Genomic DNA, 22,355 nt, shown 5'->3' on the forward strand with positions numbered 1-22,355 from the left:
TTCAATTATAGTATACAAAAAAAAGAAAGAAAAAGGTTTACTATGAATACTGTAATTTAAAGCCATGCCTTCCATTTAAGTGAATTTGCAGCTTTAGAAAGCAATACAACGTTAAAAATAAAAATTAAGCAAACAGTTTTTGCTTTCTTCTAAACAACTATTTGATAATCCAGCTCTGGTTCATTCGAGCTCTGAATCCTTCACCGAGAATACTGAAATATTGAATGGTAAACATTAAAATCAATTAGAAAAAAAAAGAGAGTTGGCCCCAATCCAGCTTGTCCCATCTGACTACGTGAGACTAAATGACCTGAATGGAGACGCATAAGGCAATGTACACCTGATGCTTCCATCGCTTAAAACGGGAACTAGATAAGCATCATAATATACGATGTGTATCAGCTGCAGACATGGGCCTCCTCTGCTGAATTGACATTCACTAGTTTGGATGTGGCACAATCGTCAGGATCAAGGTCTGAGAAGGTGGGAAGAATAAATGCAAATGCAAAAAATGAAAATCCTGAGGGTTGAGTGCTACATAACGATACGCAGTCAAAGCATTTCGTGGAGAGTAAAAACATGAATACAATAAACAACCATTGCTTAAAAAAAAAATCACCAAATGAGAGGCCACTAATCTTTGTGCACAATAATCCTGACCCTGAAAAGTTAGCAGAGTGTTGTTTTTTTTACATGTGCAAGCAAACACGATTTATTTTCCCCGGAGTTAGTCACTATAAAAACATAGAAAGCTAGGGTCATTGCACATTAAGTCCTGATTAGAATCAGCTTTCCCCCATCTTTTGAAGACGAACAGTACGCTTGATGAGAAATCAAGAGCATATACATTTTCTGTGTGTGTGTGTCTCAAAAATATTGAAAGAACTTCTCCTATAGGAATATTTGCTAACCAAAGTTGTTGGGAGTTTTTTTTGTAAAATGATAATGTACTTTTTAAAAAGTATTATCCTCCCCCCTAACTTTTCAATCCTTGGTCCACTATAGAACTGAATCTAAAGAACGTGGGGGTGATCCCAAACAAACCATGAACAGAGAGAGATTTACAAGTCCACGCTTCTATTTGAACTATGCAATAGAAATGGTCCGAGCAGTTTTGCCTTTGCCATGCCAAAACCCGCTGTTAATTCAGAGAAATCCCAATCTGATTCAGCAGTAAAAAGCAGGTTTTCCTGGGAAAGACTGTTGTGGCAAGCAGAACTGTGGATGAGCCTTTAACTACAGAGCCTTTTGGCTACAGAAGTTCCTATTGCCAGAGACAAACCCATTTCTGAGCGGCCGACAGAAAATCTCCATCGGCGTGTGTAGTTATTTGCTATGCCCACTTTGCGTTTTAACATTTTGAGGGGGGGAATCCCCCTTTAAAAAAAATATTTTTTAAAAGCACACACACACACCCCAGAACTAACAGCGTGTACAATGGCTACAATAAAGGACTTTAAGCCACAACTGTATCTAATCACATTTTGTAGAAAAAAACATGATTTGCAATTTATTGAATATACCAATCGTAGTTCGGCGAACCCTGGGCATGAAACCTCCTTTCAGATTATTGTGGGGCTGAGGCTTTCTGGAAGAATGGCAGTCCGGCATATTTTGTGTAAGTGCTTTAGTCAGAACGTCCTGAGTTGAGCGGTGCCCTTCGGCGCTACAGAAGCCTGGCATGGAGTCTGTGCGAATGTGCGAAGCCGCTGTCGCTGGAGCTCCCTTGCAAACTGTCTTCCGCGTCGCTGGGACTTCTGCTACTGTCCATTTCAGCTGTTGGGAATTCCATTCCTTCGATGTCTACTTCTAAATTGAAAACGGGAGAGAAGACGGGAAGTTTCAGAACTGTGACAAGCGGAACCGAACCATATGATGTTTATACAGTGCAGCACATTCAACAAAGGAGGGCAGGGCTGAAAGGGAGCCGGGAGTCTTATCTCTCTCCCGATCTCTTGCTGATCAGCTGCTGAGTGGGGTCCTTTCAACACTCCCTTTTCTCTTTGTAAAATAAAAAGCACAATCTGCTTTGGGCCCCTGGGCAATTCAGCTCCAGGGACCACCATTTGCTCCATAAGACGCACAGATATTTCCCCTTACTTTTTAGGAGGGAAAAGGTGCGTCTTATGGAGCGAAAAATACAGTAGTTGTCGAACAAATCGGCTCCCGAATGCCGCAAACCCGGAAGTAAAGTGTTCCGGTTTGCGAACGTTTTTCGGAAGCCGAACATCCGACGCGGCTTCTGCTTGAGTGCAGGAAGCTCCTGCAGCCGATTGGAAGCCACGCCTTGGTTTTCGAATGGCTTCGGGAGTCGAACGGACTCTCGGAACGGATTAAGTTTGAGGACCACTGTAGCAATATTTACAACTTTGTAAGACAGGTCGTTATATTCCTATGATGCAAATGTGTGCGCACATTTGCAGGGGCACGGAGAAAGGGGCTTTCCAACCCCGGAGCTCAGTCTCTTAGCCACAACAATACACCACATCTCTTTCCTGTGTAACAGTTCATGTCTCCATTCAGATACCCAAATAACATTAGTCTAAGCACTTCTTTTTTAAAACAAACAAAACAAAAAGCACACACCAAAGCTTATATAGGAAGGCAAGGCAAGATATGGTTCTCAAATGCAGAAAACCCAAAGGTAAGTGTTCAAGTTTCAGAACGTTTTTCTGAAAGCTGAATGTCCGATGCGGCTGTCGGCTATTGTTTCCAGGACGCCTGCACCAGTCAGAAGCTGTGCCTTGGGTTTTCAAGGATTTCGGAAGTCAAACGGACTTCCAGAATGGATTAAGTTCAAGAACTGCATTTGGCGCTTTTGTTTTTGCTATTTATGTTGCGTTTTTGTTTTTGAGACTTTTCCGGTTAATTTTTTTTTGTGACTGTGTGGAACCCAGTTAGCTACTGTTTGACTGATTGTGTGACTGCAGAAATGGATAAAAGCAATGACTATCATCAGTGCAGGTAAGAAAAAAATTTAAATTTAATTTTTATCATCTACAATATTGTCCTATTTATTTTATAGTACAGTACATTGCTTATTGAGGGACACGGGTGGCGCTGTGGTTTAAACCACTGTGCTGCTTGGACTTGCCGATCAGAAGGTCAGCGGTTTGAATCCCCGCAACGGGACGAGCTCCTGTTGCTCTGTCCCAGCTCCTGCGAACCTAGCAGTTCGAAAGCACGCCAGTGCACAGTAGATAAATAGGTATCGCTCCGGCGGGAAGGTAAATGGCGTTTCCATGTGCTGCTCTGGTTTGCCAGAAAGCAGTTTAGTCATGCTGCCACATTACCTGGAAGCTGTACGCCAGCTCCCTCAGCCACTAAAGCGAGATGAGCGCCACAACCCCAGAGTCGTTCGCAAGTGGACTTAACTGTCAGGGGTCCCTTTACTTTTACATTGCTTATTGCTTTCATTTTATAGTTCAATGGTCTCGTTAGATAGTAAATTTCATGTTAAATTGCTGTTTTAGGGGTTGGTTTTAAAGGTCTGGAATGGAGAAGGTCTGCTGCGAGAAGGCAAGTTACAGGGAACCAGGCAGAGGGCCTTCTCGGTAGTGGCACCCACCCTGTGGAACGCCATCCCACCAGATGTCAAAGAAAAAAACAACTACCAAACCTTTAGAAGACATCTGAAGGCAGCCCTGTTTAGGGAAGCTTTTAATGTTTATTAGATTATTGTATTTAACATTCTGTTGGAAGCCGCCCAGAGTGGCTGGGGGAAACCCAGCCAGATGGTTGGGGTATGTATAAAATAAATAAATCAAATAAATAAATAAATAAATAAATAAATAAATAAATAAATAAAAGGGGAAACAGCTTTGGCACTGCAGAATTTACAGTGGAGAAACAAAATGGTGTGTTTGTGTGGGAGGGGCATCATATTGTTATTTTTTTGGCATCTCTTGACTCTAAATTGCAATGCCTATAGTAATAAAACTAGCTTTTCTGTGTGAATGTAGAGAAAATGCATCATCATGCAGAGAAGCGCCTTCACTTGTGGTGCTCCTTTCACAGAATCATAGAATTGTAGAGTTGGAAGGGACCCCGAGGGTCATCTACACCAACCCCTGCAATGACGGATTCTCAACTAAAGTGTTCATGACAGATGGCCATCCACCTCTGCTTAAAAACCTCCAAGGAAGGAGAGTCCACCACTTCAAGAGGGGGTGTCTGTTACATTGTCCGACTTCTCTTGCCACCAGAAAGTTCTTCCGGGCATTTAGTTGGAATCTCTACACTTGATCTTAGCCAAAAGGCCGAGAAGCGATAGTTGGAATCTCTACTTTTTAAGTTCAAGCCCTACCCTCCAGAGCAGGAGAAAACAAGCTTGCCCCATTCTCCGTGTGACAACCCTTTATATATTTGAATATGGCTATAGTATCTTCTTTCTGACCCCGAGATCCTTTTCACATGTACTACTGGCAATGCAGGTGTCCTCCATCTTATATTCGGCCGCTGGTTCTTCCTGCCTAAGTGCAGAACCTGTCATCTGTCCCTGCTGAAATTCATTTGTTTGGGCCCAGTAATCCAATCCGTGAAGGTAATCTTGAATCCCAATTCTGTCGTCTGTAGCATTAGCTACCCCTCCAAGTTTGGTGTCATCTGTTAATTTGATGAGCACCCCCCTCAATTCCTTTATCTAAGTTGTTTATAAAGTCGCTGAACAACAACAGACCCAGGACAGAAACATGCGGCACCCCACTTGTCACGAGAAACCATTAATGGGTACTCTGTGGGTTCAGTCAGTCAACCAGCTACAAATCCACCTAACAGTTACCGCTGTCCAGCCCACATTTTACCAGCTTCTCTGCAAGAATATAATAGGAGACTTTTGTCAAAAGCCTTACTGAAATCAGATATCCTGCATCCACAGCATTCCCCCTGATTTATTGTTTCTTAAAGAATTGACTGTTATGCTTTGAACTGTGTCTACCTCTGGCGCTGGACATTCTACATACATACAGGTGAAATCGAAAATTAGAATATCGTGGAAAGGTTCCATTTCTTTCAGTAATTCAACTTAAAAGGTGAAACTAATATATGAGACAGACTCATGACATGCAAAGTGAGATATGTCAAGCCTTTATTTGTTATAATTGGTGATGATTATGGCGTACAGCTGATGAGAACCCCAAATTAACAATTTCAACTCTGGGGTTTTTCATCAGCTGCACGCCATAATCATAACAATTATAACAAGCAAAGGCTTGACGTATCTCGCCTTGCATGTCATGAGTCTATCTCATATATTAAACTCCAGTAGCTAATGAAAACAATTGCTTACATGAATGGACTTTTGCATGCTATTCTAATTTTTCAAGTTTCACCCTGGACATTTTTGGGATGCCCAGTATATACCCTAGAGAAAGATACAGCCTAAGTTTAGTTCACAGTCCCCACCTACCTTGCTCAGAATCCGTAGATATTGTTGATCCCAGGCTGTCCTGTGCGAATTCGTTCCAGGGCCCTGCATGGAGAGCTGTTCCAATCTACCGCTTGAGGTATCGATGTTCTCGCCTGTAACTGTTCTTTAATATTTAGAGCTTCCGGTCTTGTTCTTTCCAATTTCTAAGGAGTTAGAATTATTTTAACAGTAATTTAACAGTAAAAACAGTATTCTGGTTGCACTGATTATCCGGTGCTCTCGTTTTGTTTTTAAAAAAACTGTTTTAAAAGTGGAGAAGTTCTCCATGTGCTAAATTATTTCGATTTTAACCTACCACGTCAGCATAGAAGACTGAAAAAAATCATACCTTAGAGTAAGAGCAGCACCTTTTAAATTAGGAAATCTGCAATCCTGCCCTCTCACTAAAAAAAGAAAGAAAAAAAGGGGGCGTTCAGGTTGTTTAAGTAAAACAAAATAAAAGGCAACTCTCTTTTTTTTACCTTAATATGCATCTTGGCTCTTTTCAGCAGACTGAGTGTGGTGTGTCTAGTACTACGGCTCCCAAAGGGACAAGTGTTTTAACTCTTCTAAATATAGTCGTAGTTTAGCTCGTCTGAATTAAAAACAAAACCAAACAAACATTTAGTGTTGTTACAGTGCACTTCAGCTTACTAGAGTGCAACAGATAGCATATAATTTTACTCCGCTTTCAGGATTTCTGCACAATGCAGGATTTCAAACAAGCAAAAAGGACATTCATCCCAGCGCTGAAATGACAACCCTTGTAAAGATCTGAACAAAGTTCAAAGCATCAAACCCGCTTTTTTCTCGTCACACCCCCCCCCCCCCAATCGCCGCACTCTTTGTTTTAACACATTTATATCCTGTTTTGATATCCGGGGCAGCTGGCACCGTGTAAAAGACTCGACACGCTACAAGGACACAGAATGTTCAGAGGCAGAGGAGAAAATGCAACAAGGGCCTGTTCCATGGTTGGAAGCTTCCCCTGGACTAAAGGCTAAATGACACATGACAGTTACAATAAGAAACCCGTTGAAGACACCCCCCCCCAAAGACTGCTCAGAAATTGATTGGTATCAGTGAAGTCTTATTAGGGTTGCTAGGGCAGAGCCCAGGGGAAAATCACTATGCATTTACCCAAAATCTCCTGCCCTTACCCGGGGGTGCCAAAAATTTTTTTTTGGGGGGGGGGGCGCAAATGTATACCTGCTGTATACCGGTCCCTCTCAATCGGTGGCAGTGAAAAGCAATGGAGCGAAAGTCCCCCCCACTGCGACGTTACTCTGTAGCATAAAATATTCCCGATGAGTCAGGAAACAAAAGCAGTTTTTCTGCTGCGTCGTTACAGGTGAGCAATTCCCCCCCCCCAAAGAAAGCTCAACAACTTTGGCTTCCCCCTCCCCCCAAAAAGTTAATTTGGGGGCGGCTAAACTAAATTTATTGGTTCTGGGCGGATCTTTGCCCCCTGGCGGCGCATATGCTCAAGACGGCCCTGACCCATACCCTTCGATTTCCACCTAGAAGCTCCTATATCTGTCAATCAATCAATCAATCAATCAATCAAATCAATCAAAGAACAGTGTTATGGCCTGCTCCTTTCCACCCATCTCCAGGCAGATGTTTTGCTTTTCAAAAATAGTGTTTTTTTCTAGGGCATCTGGACCCTACGATCTTTCAGACTTGCACTTCAAGCCCACCAGGATACAGGAATTGGCGTATAACACTGAATATAGGGAACAGGGTGAGGGTCAGTGCTGTCAAGTATCCTGTTTTCCCCGGGATTCTCCCTTATTTCAAGCAGTTTCCCGCTGCTCTCCCTTATTTTTTATTTCCCTTAAATTTCCCGTTTTTAATGGAAGCAGCTCCTCCCCTGCTGGCCAGGGACTGGGTGGGAAGACCTCGCCTACTTGGAGAGAAAAGCCTCAGCCCTCAAAGCAAGTGGGAGCCGTTTCCTGTGCTTACAGGGGGGGTGTATTCCTCCCCCTGCATCAGCCCCTATCCGTTGCCACCAAGCCCCTCAGCCGGCCAATAGGGTTAGCTGGCGGGCGGAGCCTGGCTGCCTTTGAGCAGCTGCTGCTTCCTGTCCTGTTTTGATGGGATCAGACAAGAAGACGATGGGGCTCCATCACGCAGAGCACATGGCTGCCCTCCTCTTTGCTGGCTGCCCTCCTCTTTGCTCCGCTCCGAGCCCGAGGCCGCTTGGAGTTTACATTGCTGCCCCGCCCACTTTTGCTTCTGGCTCCGCCCACCACTGACATGTGACTGTCCCCGGGTTAGGTGAGACTGCTGATCCCTTATTTTCAAATCCGAAACTTGACAGCTATGGTGAGGGTCATGGCATTCCAGTTAGCGGGCCGTGCATTTGACTGTTGCTGCACTCAGCTTGCACAGACCGACAGCAGCAGGCTTTGAGGTCCAGGTTGCAGGAGGCTTCGCTCTTGTTCTGAGCGTGCCTTCTGTGTGCTGCCTGCTGCCGCCTTTGCCTTGCCTGCTAAAACAGAAGGAGTGGGAGCTGTTGTGAGTGAGTGAGTGAGTGAGTGAGTGAGACAGCCAGCACACAAGCACCAGCCTACTGGTGCCTTTCTTTTGAGCTCCAGTGAACAGCAGGTCAGTTTATTTAATCTGGGACCCGTGTGTTTGTGCGTGCTAGCGCTAAGTTGGAGGGGGAAATCAAGATGCTGGAGCGAAATTCCATTCTCTACTGTGTGTGCCTCTACAACCAGTAGCCCACCACCAACACGGGGAGGCAATTTGTTGCACTGATTCTCTCCTTTTCTCCTCACCCCACCCCTAATTTCTCCAGCTCCACGTCTGCATTGCAAATGCCTGGTCTGCCTACCCTGTTACTGCTCAACCTTTCTGGTGCTTCTATAGGCACCCTTCAGGAGGTTCTGCTGTCAGAGGTGAGAAACCACGTGCAATTTCTCTTTCGGCTCTCTGTAGCTGCCAGGCACTGCCTTACTTTTCTGGTGTCTCTGGAAAGGTGCCATTTGTTTCTGATGCTCCAGCAAGCAACAGAGCTGCCAATTATTAGCCAGGAACGTGCCCCGTAAGAGCTACAGTAGACAGATTCAGAAAGGTTTCAATGACATTAAAATATTAAGTATAAACAGCACTATTCACATGGCATAATCCAATGTTTAGATGCCTGTTTCTGAAAACGAGTGGCTGAAATTTGACAGCAAACACTTTCATAAAATAAACACGAGTTAAACAGATAAAATTCCTTGTGATTTCCGATTTGAAAATGTTTCTCTTGCAGGTTTGTGGCATGGCAGAATAATAGTGTCCGTACCGGTTCTGTTTGATTTGTACGACTTACCTATGCTTTTCTAGTTCATTATGTGAAGACCTATAAAAACAACAACAGAAAGTATGATATATTAAAGAGTATTACTTGCTAATAACCTGAAGTTCAAATGAAACAATGCACTTTCAATCACTTCCTGTCAGAAATCCATTAAAAAATAATAATAATAGGGACCTATTTTGATATGTCCAGAACACTATCAGTACATCTTATTTTCTCTCCCAAGGCTCAATCTTGAATCTCATTGGGATTTTTATATTTCACAGTTTCAGAAAATTAAATAACCCCTCCGCACACAAAAATAGAAAAAAAGGAAGCTGGTTTTGTAGGACTAAAGTCTGCAGGCACATGTCTCTTAAACAGCACAATTGCTTATGGCAGCTATTGCAATGGTGCCCCCCAAATGTTGTTGGACCACAGCTGTCTTTAGACCCAGCCAGCATGACCAATGTCAGAGGCTGACGGAAGTTGCTTTCCAACAGCATTTGGAGGGCACCATGTTGTCTACAATAAATGCCAATGTAGTACACTTAAGCCGTACGATCAGCAGAAGAACTCTCTCAAGTTCCTTTGGGAAGAGATGAACTAATGTCAGGCATGTTATGTGGCAAATCCTACTTTGGACAAGAGGCACGAGACGCAGCCTAAGTCATTGCAACAGTTATCAAGAGAACATCTGCCCTGTTATGATGGGAAGGCCCATCATTTCTTAGTTCCGAAACCGGACAGATTAAGAGAGAGGCTGGGAGAAGTCATCTGCATGTTCTACCTTCCAAGGAAACGATCTCGGAGGAAGGGAACTGCAGCCCGGGAAAGGCCAGTTGAGAGGAGAGGTGTAGGAACTTCTCGAGCCATAAGGCTCCTGCTTTTGTAAAATATCCTGATAAGCTCCAATGGACAAGAAGGGAAGACTCAAGAACAGCAGTTGCAGACCTTAGAACACTCCGAGGTGGATTTGGAAGGCACAGCCTATAGAACGATTCCTCTGTCCTTCCTCAGCCATTTACTAGGATTGGGGTACAAGCGTCTAACACAGCCTTTCTCAACCTTGGGTCCCCAGATGTTTTTGGCCTACAACTCCTATCATCCCTAGGTAGCAGGACCAGTGGTCAGGAATGATGGGAGTTGTAGGCCAAAAACATCTGGGGACCCAAGGTTGAGAAAGGCTGATCTAACACAACTTACTGTTGCTCTAGGTATGTTCATACAGTTTCCAAGAACAGGGATAAGGAGATAATGGCTTAGTTGAAAACTGAGGTCAACGATCAGCACATATAACAACTCTCTCTGCACACAGGTCCTGCTTGAGCTCCCTAGTTCCATCAACCAGAAGCCAGTGGCTGCTTCTGTAACCTGCCTCAAGAGTTCCCTTGGCAATGATGCTACCTGTGACTCTCAAGGGCAAAGCTGTGGGCACAGCTTGGTAGATAAAGTCAACTTTGCTGCTGGCGTGCATGATCCTGGTTTCGTTCACCGTGCAGAGGGAGGCTGCTTGGCCCTCCTTAGGTGAGGCTAAGCCCTGCGCTATTTAGTTCAGGTCAGCTTGAGAAAGTTACCTCCCTTCCTCACTGAAAACTTAGGCATCACCGTCTCCTGAGAGCTTCTAAGTCCAGATCTTGATGGGACTCCTGTGCTTGTAAGCTTTGCGGAGGCAAGAATTTCGCAAGGCGTGGCTTTTCTCGCCGCCATCTTGAAAGACGTGAGAAGCAAACTTTTGTCCTATATGCATCTCTTCAAGGGGAGAGTCCTCAAATTTGAATCCAGCAACTCCATATAGCTGCTTTGCTCTGTGTTCCATGGAGTCCAGACCTTTCCTGCTTGTACAATGGCCACTCTTTAGTGGCCCTTCTCCTGCACCTTTTAAAAACAGCTGGGCATAAAACTCAACAGAATAAAGCACCCCACTTTCGCCTGTTACCTCAGAGAGGCTCACAGAGTGGAAACAGAGGGGCAGGGGCTTTTGGGTTGTGGCCCCTCCAGCAGTCTGTGGAATAATCTCCCAGCAAAGCCCACCAGGTATCTCTTCAGCACCAGGCATCTGATGGCAAGTGATTGGGTTTGTTTTAAAAGACCATTAATATTTTTTTTTTGGTTTTGGTTAACCGTATATTCTGCAGGTTTTGATTTCGTTAACTTTGACGGGGAAGTGTCCTTTTAGTATCATATGGATTCGTTATTTTTTACTGTTTGTGGTTTTAAACACTGGCATGTTTTCAGTATTTTATCTTCTTGTAGTTTGACCTTGGGGTGGTTTCTGAGAAAGGTGGCTAAGAAATTTAAAAGGCGAATTCTTTGGGTCAGGCTGTTGCAAAGGACACAGTCAGCAGCAGAGCAGCTTCCAGCTTCTGCTGAGTACTATATGAAACTTTTACTGGCGCACAAGCCGAGCAGCGAAATCGCTAACCCTAACCATGTGTAAGCTATTCCCCTCTCACCTTTTCTTTGGCCACCCCTTTGGCCATGTCTGCCAAACGTTTATTTGCTCAAGTCCCGGATTTTGTCCCTACTTCCTTTATCCACCCTGCTTTCTCCAGCCATCATCCTTCTATGCCCAGCATTTTCAGTTCTTCCATGCTCCCTGTCAAAACATTTAGCTTTTCTCCTCAGACATTGCAAGAGCTTAGTCTAACCTGTCCACCATGCTTTTGTTAATCCTTTCTTCCCCCTCCACATCAACTCAGTTAACAGATGCCAGGAGGTTCTTTACTACTGCAGCTAGGTTCGTGACAGTCACAAAATCTAGTGGCATATTATTAGTATCAGCTGGTAACTAAGGCTGCCGCTATCTGAAAATCTCAACGGTCTGAAGATTGTTACTGATTCCACACGTTATTGCACACTTAAGATTATTGCAGACCTAAATCAACAAAAGATAAAATAAAAGACCTGTCGAGTCACAATAAGGATTTTTTATTTTATTTTAAAAATCACAGCGTAAGAAGTTATTATTAATTAAATTTCTATACCACCCTTCACCCGAAGATCACAGTTTACAATATACTGTAAAAACACAGCTTCGGTCTCATGCTCTCTGTTAGCAAGCCGGTCCCTTATTCCATCAGTGCAACTTTATAAGGTTGCTGCCTATCAAGGGAGGAGAGTCAACATTGTTAATTTTGTAGGAAAATGCAGAAATGCCTGAGCCATATAGTCTGGAACATCAATTTATTATGAGACAAAGCATGAGTCCCACCAAAATGCGTTCAGCTGAGTGCTTTCCATAAAAAATAAAAATAATTGTAGTACCTGCCCCTTTCCCCCTTGTTTTCCTGTGGTTAGCTTACTCTAAGGTAAGGTAGGTAAAGGGACCCCTGACCATTAGGTCCAGTCATATCCGACTCTGGGGTTGCGGCGTTAATGGCCGAGGGAGCCGGCGTACAGCTTCCGGGTCATGTGGCCAGCATGACAAAGCCGCTTCTGGCGAACCAGAGTAGCGCACGGAAACGGCGTTTACCTTCCCGCCGGAGCGGTACCTATTTATCTACTTGCACTTTGACGTGCTTTCAAACTGCTAGTTGGGCAGGAGCTGGGACCGAGCAACGGGAACTCACCCCGTCGTGGGGATTCGAACCGCCGACCTTCTGATCAGCAAGCCAGAGGCTCTGTGGTTTAACCCACAGCGCCACCCGCGTCCCTTATATACTCTAAGGTAGGGGGAACCTTTTCAACCTGAGGGTTGAAACCTTCTCAGCAACCTTCCATGCCATTGTTGGGAGGCAAAAATGGGCAGGGCAATGAATGCAAAAGGTTACCTCTGCAGAGTAGGCTTGTTTCTACACACGTCCGCACACCTGTTTCTGTGCACTACCCAGGCAGAGAAGAGGTCCAAGGATGCAACCCAGCCAGGGGAGAACACTCAAGGAGGATGCAGAGCAGGGCTGGGGAGGAGTGGGTCTCAGAAGGGTGGGTTCAGAGGACCAGACAGAGCGCCCTGGAGGGGCACACATGGCCACTGGATCTGAAGTCCCCTGTTCCTATTTTCCCAGTAGTGATTTATGGAAGTGAGCGCTGGACCAGAAAGAAGGATGATCGCCGAAGAATTGATGCTTTTGAATTATGGTGCGGGAGGAGACTCTTGAGAGTCCCATGGACTGCAAGAAGATCAAACCTATCCATTCTCAAAGAAATCAGCCCTGAGTGCTCACTAGAAGGACAGATCCTGAAGCTGAGGCTCCAATACTCATGAGAAGAGAAGACTCCCTGGGAAAGACCCTGATGTTGGGAAAGATGGAGGGCACAAGGAGAAGGGGATGACAGAGGACGAGATGGCTGGACAGTGTTCTCGAAGCTACCAACATGAGTTTGACCAAACTGCGGGAGGCAGTGGAAGACAGGAGTGCCTGGCGTGCTCTGGTCCACGGGGTCACGAAGAGTCGGACACGACTAAACGACGACAACAACAATTCCTATTCTGGGAAATGCCTCCTTTTTCCTGCGTCTTTAAAAGCTCCATGGCTGGCAGAAATACAACAAGCAAATCTTATTGTACGCTTTCCAGAGGGGTAGCCTTGTTAGGTTGCTGCAGCAAAAACAACAGTCTCGTGGTGCCAAATTTAATATGGCGCAAGTTTTTTTGAATTAAAGTCAGCTTCTCCGGATGTGTGAACTGTGTTCGCCCAAGTTAGAAAGGCAGAAAAGCAAATCGTGTAAAACAGAACAAAAATGTTGCAGGTGCTCAGCCTACGGTCAATGAGCTTGCCTTGCCTCTCCAATGACATTTCAATTTCTTCGATGGGTCAGGACTGGAATACCCAGCCCATGACTTGCTGCTTAACCCGCAAACATCATCCTACTGCGGGTTAATTCAGATTTGTTTGTCAGATATAGCTTCCATCTCTCTGCCTGGGCAATCTCATGGTCGCTCTGCCCGTTTAGGATTATCAGGTTGCAGACCATGAGGGGACCCTTGTACTCAGCGGGTTCCCAGGAGAAATTCCACAAGGCGAGGTTATTCCTACCCTAGTCTTCTCGTTCTACAAAATGCTGTACGAAAGAAGCAAACTTGGCATTGCAAATGAAAGATGAGGTTCTCGAGCCTGCATTTCCTGGTGACATCAGCCGCCTCGAGTGTTTCGTGTTAGGAAACGAAAGGTAGGGCATGTGCCTCTTCACTATTGCTAACTGAATAATATTGCCCCCTCCCCCAAAGCCACAATTTCTTGCATGCACCAGTGTGGAGCACCTGTTGGGAAAAGGAAATTTCTCTCCCCACCCATGCAAACAATGCAGGTTAATTAAGGGTTGGAAAGATTAACTTGAAGCAGGGAGAAGTGCGCCCATTTCGTTCAGTCCCTCTCGAAAGCAGTTTTTCCTTTTTTATGAAGGTACATTGGGGCAACGCTTTGCGCATCTATACGGAACATGCGTTTGACATTATTACACCGTTACCACGTTTATGAAGCACAAAAATGCAACAGATGCTCTTAAAAGGGGGTATTTTAACTCTGAATATATTGAAAACCCCGCCTGCCGAGAACTCCACCCGCCTCCCTAATCTGAAACAGTGACCCTGCTATGCGCAGAAGAGACTGGGAATTTCTTCAGGCGGTACATACTATTGCTTGAAAGTGAAACAACTGGAGGAAGGATGTCTATATCAGGGTGACTGAACTGTTGCTGGACTACAACTGTTGCCAACCCAGACCATTTGCTATGCTGTATTGTGAATCCCAAACCGGAATTAAGATTTCCGGAAAAAATATCAACAACCTCAGATATGCTGATGATACTACCTTGATGGCAGAAAGTGAGGAGGAATTAAAGAACCTTTTAATGAGGGTGAAAGAGGAGAGCGCAAAATATGGCCTGAAGCTCAACATCAAAAAAACTAAGATCATGGCCACTGGTCCCATCACCTCCTGGCAAATAGAAGGGGAAGAAATGGAGGCAGTGAGAGATTTCACTTTCTTGGGTTCCATGATCACTGCAGATGGTGACAGCAGTCCCGAAATTAGAAGACGCCTGCTTCTTGGGAGGAAAGCAATGACAAAGCTAGACAGCATCTTAAAAAGCAAAGACATCACCTTGCTGACAAATGTCCATATAGTTAAAGCTATGGTTTTCCCAGTAGTAATGTACGGAAGTGAGAGCTGGACCATAAAGAAGGCTGATCGCCGAAGAATTGATGCTTTTGAATTATGGTGCTGGAGGAGACTCTTGAGAGTCCCATGGACTGCAAGAAGATCAAACCTATCCATTCTCAAAGAAATCAGCCCTGAGTGCTCACTAGAAGGACATATCCTGAAGTTGAGGCTCCAGTACTTTGGCCACCTCATGAGAAGAGAAGACTTCCTAGAAAAGACCCTGATGTTGGGAAGGATGGAGGGCACAAGGAGAAGGGGGCGACAGAGGATGAGATGGTTGGACAGTGTTCTCGAAGCTACTAACATGAGTTTGGCCAAACTGCGAGAGGCAGTGAAGGATAGGCGTGCCTGGCGTGCTCTGGTCCATGGGGTCACGAAGAGTCGGACACGACTGAACAACAACAACAACAAAAAAATTGTGTTTTTTACATTTGGTTGTGAGCCACCCGGAGTAGCTGGGGAAGCCCAGCCAGATGGACGGGAAACAAACAAACAAACAAACATAAATAAATAAATTCTGGCTGGGGCTGATGAGAGTTAGCTCCCAGGGTTTTCTGCAGGTATGGGCAGAATGTATATGAGTCTTCCTTTAAAGTCCTCCCGCACCTACAGGGTGGACTTCCAGAAACAAAATTCCACATCAGATTTTTGAGTTGATCCAACTACAAAGCCAACACAATGTTCCTTTCCTATGGCTAAAACTTCATCTTCTGCTGTGTCTTTGAACCCAGGCAGGGGAGCCGACTTGGGCCCCAGGTTACGGGTGCCCAGTGCAAGACCTTGGAAGTTGCGTCGGGGACCCTAAGGTGTGGCTACCTGAGCACCCACAACAAATTTTTGGTGGGGTCTCAGGCACCCAGAGCCCCTTATAGTTGGCACCCCTGAACCCAGAGATGGTTTGTGACAAGGCTAAGAAAACTGGGTTCTTAATTTTGATTCTGGGAGGGACAATAGTAGGGGATGGATCACTGCCTTCTCGTGGCGAAGGGGCTTGAATAACTCCAGAGAAGCTATGAGCTATGGCGTGCAGGGCCACCCAAGACGGACAGGTCATAGCCGAGAGTTTAGACTGTGATCCAGCTGGAGAAGGAACTGGCAATCCACTCCAGTATTTTGCCAAGAAAACACCCATGGACATAAAAAAGGAGAAGCTTTGAAAATAAATTGAGAGTTTCCAAAGGAATGCTCTGGTTGATGGGTCACGGAGAGTCAAACACCACTAAGACGACTAAACAACAAGTGCTTTCATATTCTTCTTGTAGGCTTCTCAGGGCCATCTGGGTAGTTAATGTGAGAAACAGGATCTGGACCAGAGAGGTCTGTGGTCTAATGCGACAGGGCTCTTATGAGTTGGAAGGAGCCCTGCATTTAATTGTATTTTAAATGTTGCAATACAAATATATTGTGGTGCCTTAAATATCTAATTGGATATAGTAATAAAAATGCACTGAAATGTCACTAGACGCATTCATGATTTCAGTTATGCTGCAACGTTTTGTTGGCTGGACTCGGGGATAACAAGCTTGTCTGATATTGCGAGCGCTTGCGATTATCTCAAGATTCCTTTGTAGGTAGTTTTCTCTCTCTCTCTCCAAGATGATATTTTGCATGAACAAAGAGAAGGATAAACAAAGGAGGGCAACAAGAAAAATGAACGGGTATCTCAGGAAGTCAAGGAAGAAGCAGGCACGTTCTTTAAAACACAGGGTGTCCTGGACTTTGGTTGGGGCAAGCCAGACAAATCTGCTGAGTCGGCAAAACAATCCTAAACAGCTCATTCTGATCATTAGGACAGGAGTGCCTGCAAGGGGGGTGGGTTTGAAGGTGTGTGTGTGTGTGTGTGTGGTTTGTGCTTCACAAGCTCCAGCTTCCAAGGCCTCCCTGGTGCTCTCTTCAACCACCAGTATAAAAGGCCAGATGAAACTCCCCTTTCAAACACATTACTGTATATACAACAAGCAAAGAATAAAGGCACCATCCCAATCTATCCAGGCACACATCCAGTTAAGCAGAGCAGGAGAGCTCAGGGTAAAGTATCCAGAGCCGGGGTGTACACTTTTAATCAAGGTGCCATTGTAAATCTGGAAAAATATAAGGAGATGCAAGGAAATATTAAATAACTCCCTTTATGCCAATCTTACAGCGTTCTGCCACCTTGCTACTCTCTTAGTGCATCTTTTAAGTTGTACTTTATAAAAAGACCATGCAGAATCTCACCTGCAAGTCCCACTGAATCCAGTGGAAATCACTTCCAGGTTAAGCATGCCAAAAAAACAAAAAAACAAAACAGAGGCTTACAAGTGTGGTATGTCGTAGGAGCAGGGCTGGCATTAGGCTGCAGACCTCAGAGGGACACAGCTTTATACAGATTAGTTTTGGTTATAACTGCCTGGTAATATATTATTATTTTTATTTTTAATGCAGGTTTTCAAAGCTCAAGCTTACACGCGATCAACAATGTTGCCAAACAGACCAGCTGGGGTGGCAACTAATTCAAACCCGTATTATCAGCACTCAGCCCGAAGGAACAGGTGACAAAATTTGTAAAGCTGCACACAGTGCTGTTTTGATGGGCCTGTAGCTGAAACTCGTAAGATTCCTTTAAAGCTTTAACACCGCAGTTCCCAAGATTGTTCAGAATGATCCGTGCGCCGAAACACCTTTTGTATTCGAGGAAGATAATCAAAGATTGCTGCATTGCTTATTCTTGCAATTTAAAACAAGTCCAGCAGGTTCGGCTTTCGTGAGTTTCATTCCCCCTCTCCCCCCCCCCCCCCGACAAGGCACCTGCTTTTGAAAACTGAAGTTGGCAGGTTTTTTTGGGGGGGGGGGGGGTTAGCGATTCTACCTTGGCCAAAGTCGAAATCCCTGGAGCCAAGGAGCAAAAGGGGCCTGCGGGGTGGGGTTGGGGTAGCATCCAGTGGAGCTTGCTTGGGAGAAAGGAACCCCCCGCTGTACGCGTGGCAGCTTCTTCAGGAGAGACCAAAGCATAAAACCCAGCCCAGAAAAGGGGGTCGGGGGAAGGGTGGGCGGGCAGAAGGAAATGGCGACCTCCTGCTTCTATGCTGGTGGTGAAGTCCCTGCAATAAATACCTTGCGCTAGTGCATCAACACGGCCTCTGGGTCCTATCAGGTGCGGGTGGACTACAGCTCCCATCATCCTTAGCTAGCAGGAGCAGCGGCCAGGGATGATGGGAGTTGTAGTGCAGAAACATCTGTAGCCCTCCAATAAATAAGGCCGAGGGAAGAGCTGCATTTAACCAGAGGGCTTCTGGAGGGGGGGGGGGAGTAGGGGATCGTACCCCCCCTCCCGCACTCACCGGCTGCTCTGGGGCTTCCCGGCTTTGTTTTTCCTCCTGGCGTAGCCGCTGTCGAAGGGCAGCGCCGAGGCGTAGCCGTGCTCCGCTTCTGGTTGGGGGGGGGAAGAGGCAAAAAGACACACAAACACAAAAAGCTGAGCTCGTGACAACCCGGGACGGCAACTGCCAGCGCCGCGTATTGCTGCCGCCTGTGCAAAACGTTGCAAGCAACGCGCGAGCAACAACTTATTGCAAAGGGAGGAAGCAGTTGCAAAGGGAGAGAGTTGGCGGAGAAGGGAGCAAAGGCGGACCTGCAGCGCCACCAGACCAACGGTGGGGAGATTTTTCTTCATTTCGTGGGTTTTGCTTTTATTTATTTTTTTTAAGTCCCTTTTGCAACAAAACAAACCCATCTCCCCACCCACCCACCCCCTACTCAAGGTGACTTCAAAATAAAATAAAATCCGGGGTGCATCGCAGCCCTGGGGTGGGGGTGGGGGTGGGAGCACCTCAACTTTTGCAGGGAATATTGCTTTATTGTACCTCTCTCTCGCCTTTCCAAGTATTCCGCAGCTTCCAGGAGCATCAGCAGGGAATTCCACTCCATTTTCACAGGCTTTGTCTCGTTTTGCTTTTTTGCAATTTAAGCAGCAAGGAAGGGGGAAAAAAAACAATAACAGCAATAGTAGCAATTAGCAATGGTTTTGGCGTGTTTTTTTTCCGCACTCGGGAGCTCACAAGCGCGCGCAGGGAGGCTCCTCCAAAGTGTTGCTCTCTGAGCCCAAGTCTACAAACCCCCACAGTTTGGGCATATTACTTTCCCAGCTGACGGACGGCTGCCTGGGCCAGTCGATAGCGTCACCCGCAGGGTCCCGAGACATCGCGGAGCCAATCAGAGGCGAGGTGGTTGGGGGGGGGGAGGAAGGAAGGGGGAAAAACACACACACAACCCAACCAGCTGCCCTCCCTCCCTCCGGCGAAGAGAATGTTGACAGATCAAGAGCCTCGCCCCCTGATAGGCCGGCGACTATAGCAACAACTTCAGAAGCGGAAGCTTAGCAACAGCACGTGGTAGCCCGGCCCCCCGGCTCTGTGAGTGGCCGGCCGGGCTCCATGCAAAACAGGCAGCGGCGAGTGATTGGGCACGGGGAGCCTATGCAAATGAGGTTTTAAGTTGAACGCCTCGCGGGAGGCGGCGCCTCAGTTTGGGATGGAAGAGGGCGGCTCCGGGAGCCCAGCTGGGCGCGCTTGCGCAGTTAGCGGCCCGGTGAAGGAAGCGAGCGGGTGGAACTGTCGAGGCTGTGGCCGCCCTGATTGGGGGGCGGGGGCGGGGGCGGGAATAAGCCTGAAGAATAACCAGCGTACTCTAGTCTAATTGGTGCATGGGAGGGGTTAAAAGCGTAGAATAAACAATTTCATACTGATATAGGGACACAATAATAAAAAAATACAGTAACATTCCAAAAAAACAAACAAAAACCCCACCACATTTTAGTACAGCAAATATAAGTTAAACAACATGAAGCATCTTCACCTGAAAATGGCAATGTGTGAAGAGGCCTGAGCTGGTTGCTGCAGCTCAGCCACAGGCCTCTCACCAGCAAATCTTGAGTTCCTATACCAACAATCTAGGGATTCACACCACTTTGCAACTAAATGAATTTTTTACTGCCTCTGCAGCCTTTCTGACTCATGTACCTGACTTGAAAAGTTTGTGAGCAAGCCAATTTTCAACTAGCCAAACATCTTTCCCCTATGCTAGAGGAAGAGGGACGTTTTGGGACTTGCTTGGAAGGGCTTATTTTAAACGTCTAACAGCCTGTATTTCCACATTTTACTTTGCTGCATATTTTGTGACTTTAAATCTCTGCTGGGGTTGTGTCACCAAAGAGTACTGGGATATTGGAATCCAGGAATTCTTTCTATATCTATATTTGCAGCAACACAAGCCAGGAACCAGCAATTTTGGTGATTTAGTGCGGAAGGTACAGGGCAACGCACCAAATAAACACAAATATCCTGATTTGTTTAATAAATAAATTCTCTAATCTGTATTGAATATTTTGAACTATGAAACGTAATTTAGAAGCGTCTATTGCACCGCTCTTTAATTATCCCAGTGCTTTTGACATTCACTCAACAGGACACTTCAAGGCAGCAAAGTTTATTTGTAGAGACCAGCTGGATATAAATGTTGCCTGCATGCTTTTACATTTCCATAAATAAAAAAAAGAGAGCTAGAGATTATTTTTTTAGAAAACAAAAAGCTGAAAATTCAGGCAAAGGCCTGAAATATCTTAAGGAGGCCAGGTCTATTGTAGCCCAATTGTGGCTACAGGGTGTGTGTGTAAAGGCTGGATCTACACCTGCAGCAGAATTAAGTGTCAACGCACTGGGGGAAATGGAATAGAGACCAACTGAGTTTGTTCTTGGTATGAGCTTTCGTGTGCATGCACACTTCTTCAGATGCCACGAAAGCTCATACCAAGAACAAACTCAGTTGGTCTCTAAGGTGCTACTGGAAATAATTTTCTATTTTGTTTCGACTATGGCAGACCAACACGGCTACCCACCTGTAACTGGGGGAAATGGGTGAAAGATGAATCAAGGATGGGCAGGCTTCAGACTTGTGTGATCCACTTTAAACAGCAACAAAAGCCCCACAACGTAAAGCTCTGCCAGGCAGAGTGAAGTGCAAAAAAGACCTGAGCACATTCTGAGCCCTGGGAATTTGTTTCCCTTATCAGAACTGAACTCCCTCCCGTTTCTCAATGGACTGCACACTCCTGCCTCTGACCCGGTTTCCCTTCAGGAAGAAAAAAGCATGTGGCGTCTCCCTCCCTCCCTCCGTCCCTCGAACTCGGATCTTCTCTCACGCTCGCACACCCCATTCTCATGTTATATTATACACCCGAAGCGGGAAGAGCGGAGCCGGTGGTGGGTGAACTGGGACCCGGGACCCTCTATTCCGCGGCAGCTCCCGGAGCAAGAGGGCGCAGTTGGAGCATGGCAAGAGCGCGCCGGTTCGGAAGCGGGAAGATGCCAGCTTTCTAAATCCCGCGGCCGGGCGGCGTCGGGCTTCGCAGGCCGCCGCCGCCGCCGGCCGCTTCCATTGGTTGCCAGGCAACCGAGGCGGCGTCCGCGAGGGCGGCCATTTTCTCTCGCTCGGGACGGGGAAAGCGTCTCTCCCTCTCTCTCTCTCTCTCTGCGGAAGGTGAGAGAAGCGGCGTCTCTCTCCATCTCTCGGGTCGTCGTTCAGGTGAGTGCCAGACTCACCTGCTGGATCAGGCCATTGGCCCACCCAGCCCATGACCATCAACTTTTTTTGGGGGTGGTGGTGGTTCCCCAAATATTTTATGGGGGGAGGGCAAGGGGACCTTGACCCCTAGGAATGGGCTCCGCTCCGAGGATTTCTGTCATGTTGCCTCTTCATCGCTTTTCCTAAGCCAAGTGGTTCCGAACCCTTTTTCGGCGATGCCTCAGAAGCACCTCTAAAATCCTGATGCCTCTCCCCCCCCCCCGCACTGTGTCATATAATTCTTACTATTCAAAAAGTGAACTCCTATTCACGTGGAGGAAGCCCAAAAGGCCATAAATTTGGCCTAAACAAGCTCGAATTGCCCCCCTTTAAAATCAGATTGCCCCCCCCCCGTTAGAATTGGGAAGCACGTCTGCAACTGTTCCTTACAGGGGAGTCGCTCTACCCACGTGATAATTTTGGTGGCCTTTTTGCTGAAGCTTTTCCAGCTCCTCCTTGAGGTGAGGCGACCAGAACTGTATGCAGTACCCCAAATAGGTCACCCTGCAGGTTTGGATAATTGGCATTATTATATTGGCCGCCCCCCCCCCCAATTTCTTTCTAGTGTGGAATTTGCCTTATTTTTTATGGCCACCTCACACTGGGTCAACATTTTCATTGAGCTATCTAGTATGACCTCAAGGTCTTATTCCTGGCATCATGAATGTGGAGTCTCGACTTAATATTTAGTGTGTAAATATTAAGCTGGAACTTTTGTCATATTCTGAGCTCCCACTCCCATATCCCAGTAAACCTTTTCAGTGGCAATGGCATCCAGCTCTACAGTGGTCCTGTGCACAAGAATACCCAGGCAAGGAAACTATTATACTCCCTCTCCTGAAATCTGGGAGCAGAGGCTAGATACAACAGAGAGCCCATAGTTTAGGGCTTTTGAATTATTATTATTTTTAAACGGTTGTGTTGTGAACTCAAGAGTACGTACTTCGAAATAAGT

At 46.2% G+C, this 22,355-nt stretch overlaps 2 protein-coding genes across 3 annotated transcripts in view; one reads left to right on the forward strand and one right to left on the reverse strand.

The window, feature by feature from the left end:
- Positions 1-1,385: 1,385 nt before the first annotated feature.
- On the reverse strand, positions 1,386-19,025 carry MXD4 (MAX dimerization protein 4). The gene is given in 8 exon segments (XM_033148422.1): positions 1,386-1,809; positions 5,408-5,519; positions 5,521-5,571; positions 5,890-5,959; positions 5,961-6,002; positions 8,733-8,762; positions 18,124-18,211; positions 18,646-19,025. Coding segments are annotated over 8 exon segments (600 nt in total). The 5' UTR covers positions 18,710-19,025; the 3' UTR covers positions 1,386-1,666.
- CFAP99 (cilia and flagella associated protein 99) overlaps positions 18,414-22,355 on the forward strand; it is a 29,644-nt gene continuing 25,702 nt past the window's right edge. Inside the window, exon 1 of one of the 2 annotated variants that reach the window (XM_033148421.1) lies at positions 18,414-18,435. The gene's annotated coding sequence lies outside the window, so the exon portion shown is untranslated. Of the gene's footprint in view, positions 18,436-21,255; positions 21,362-22,355 lie in introns of those variants that run through there. The other variant, XM_033148420.1, reaches the window with a different exon arrangement.

The sequence above is a fragment of the Lacerta agilis genome, chromosome 5 (assembly GCF_009819535.1).
Source record: "Lacerta agilis isolate rLacAgi1 chromosome 5, rLacAgi1.pri, whole genome shotgun sequence".
NCBI classification, from domain to species: Eukaryota; Metazoa; Chordata; class Lepidosauria; order Squamata; family Lacertidae; genus Lacerta; species Lacerta agilis.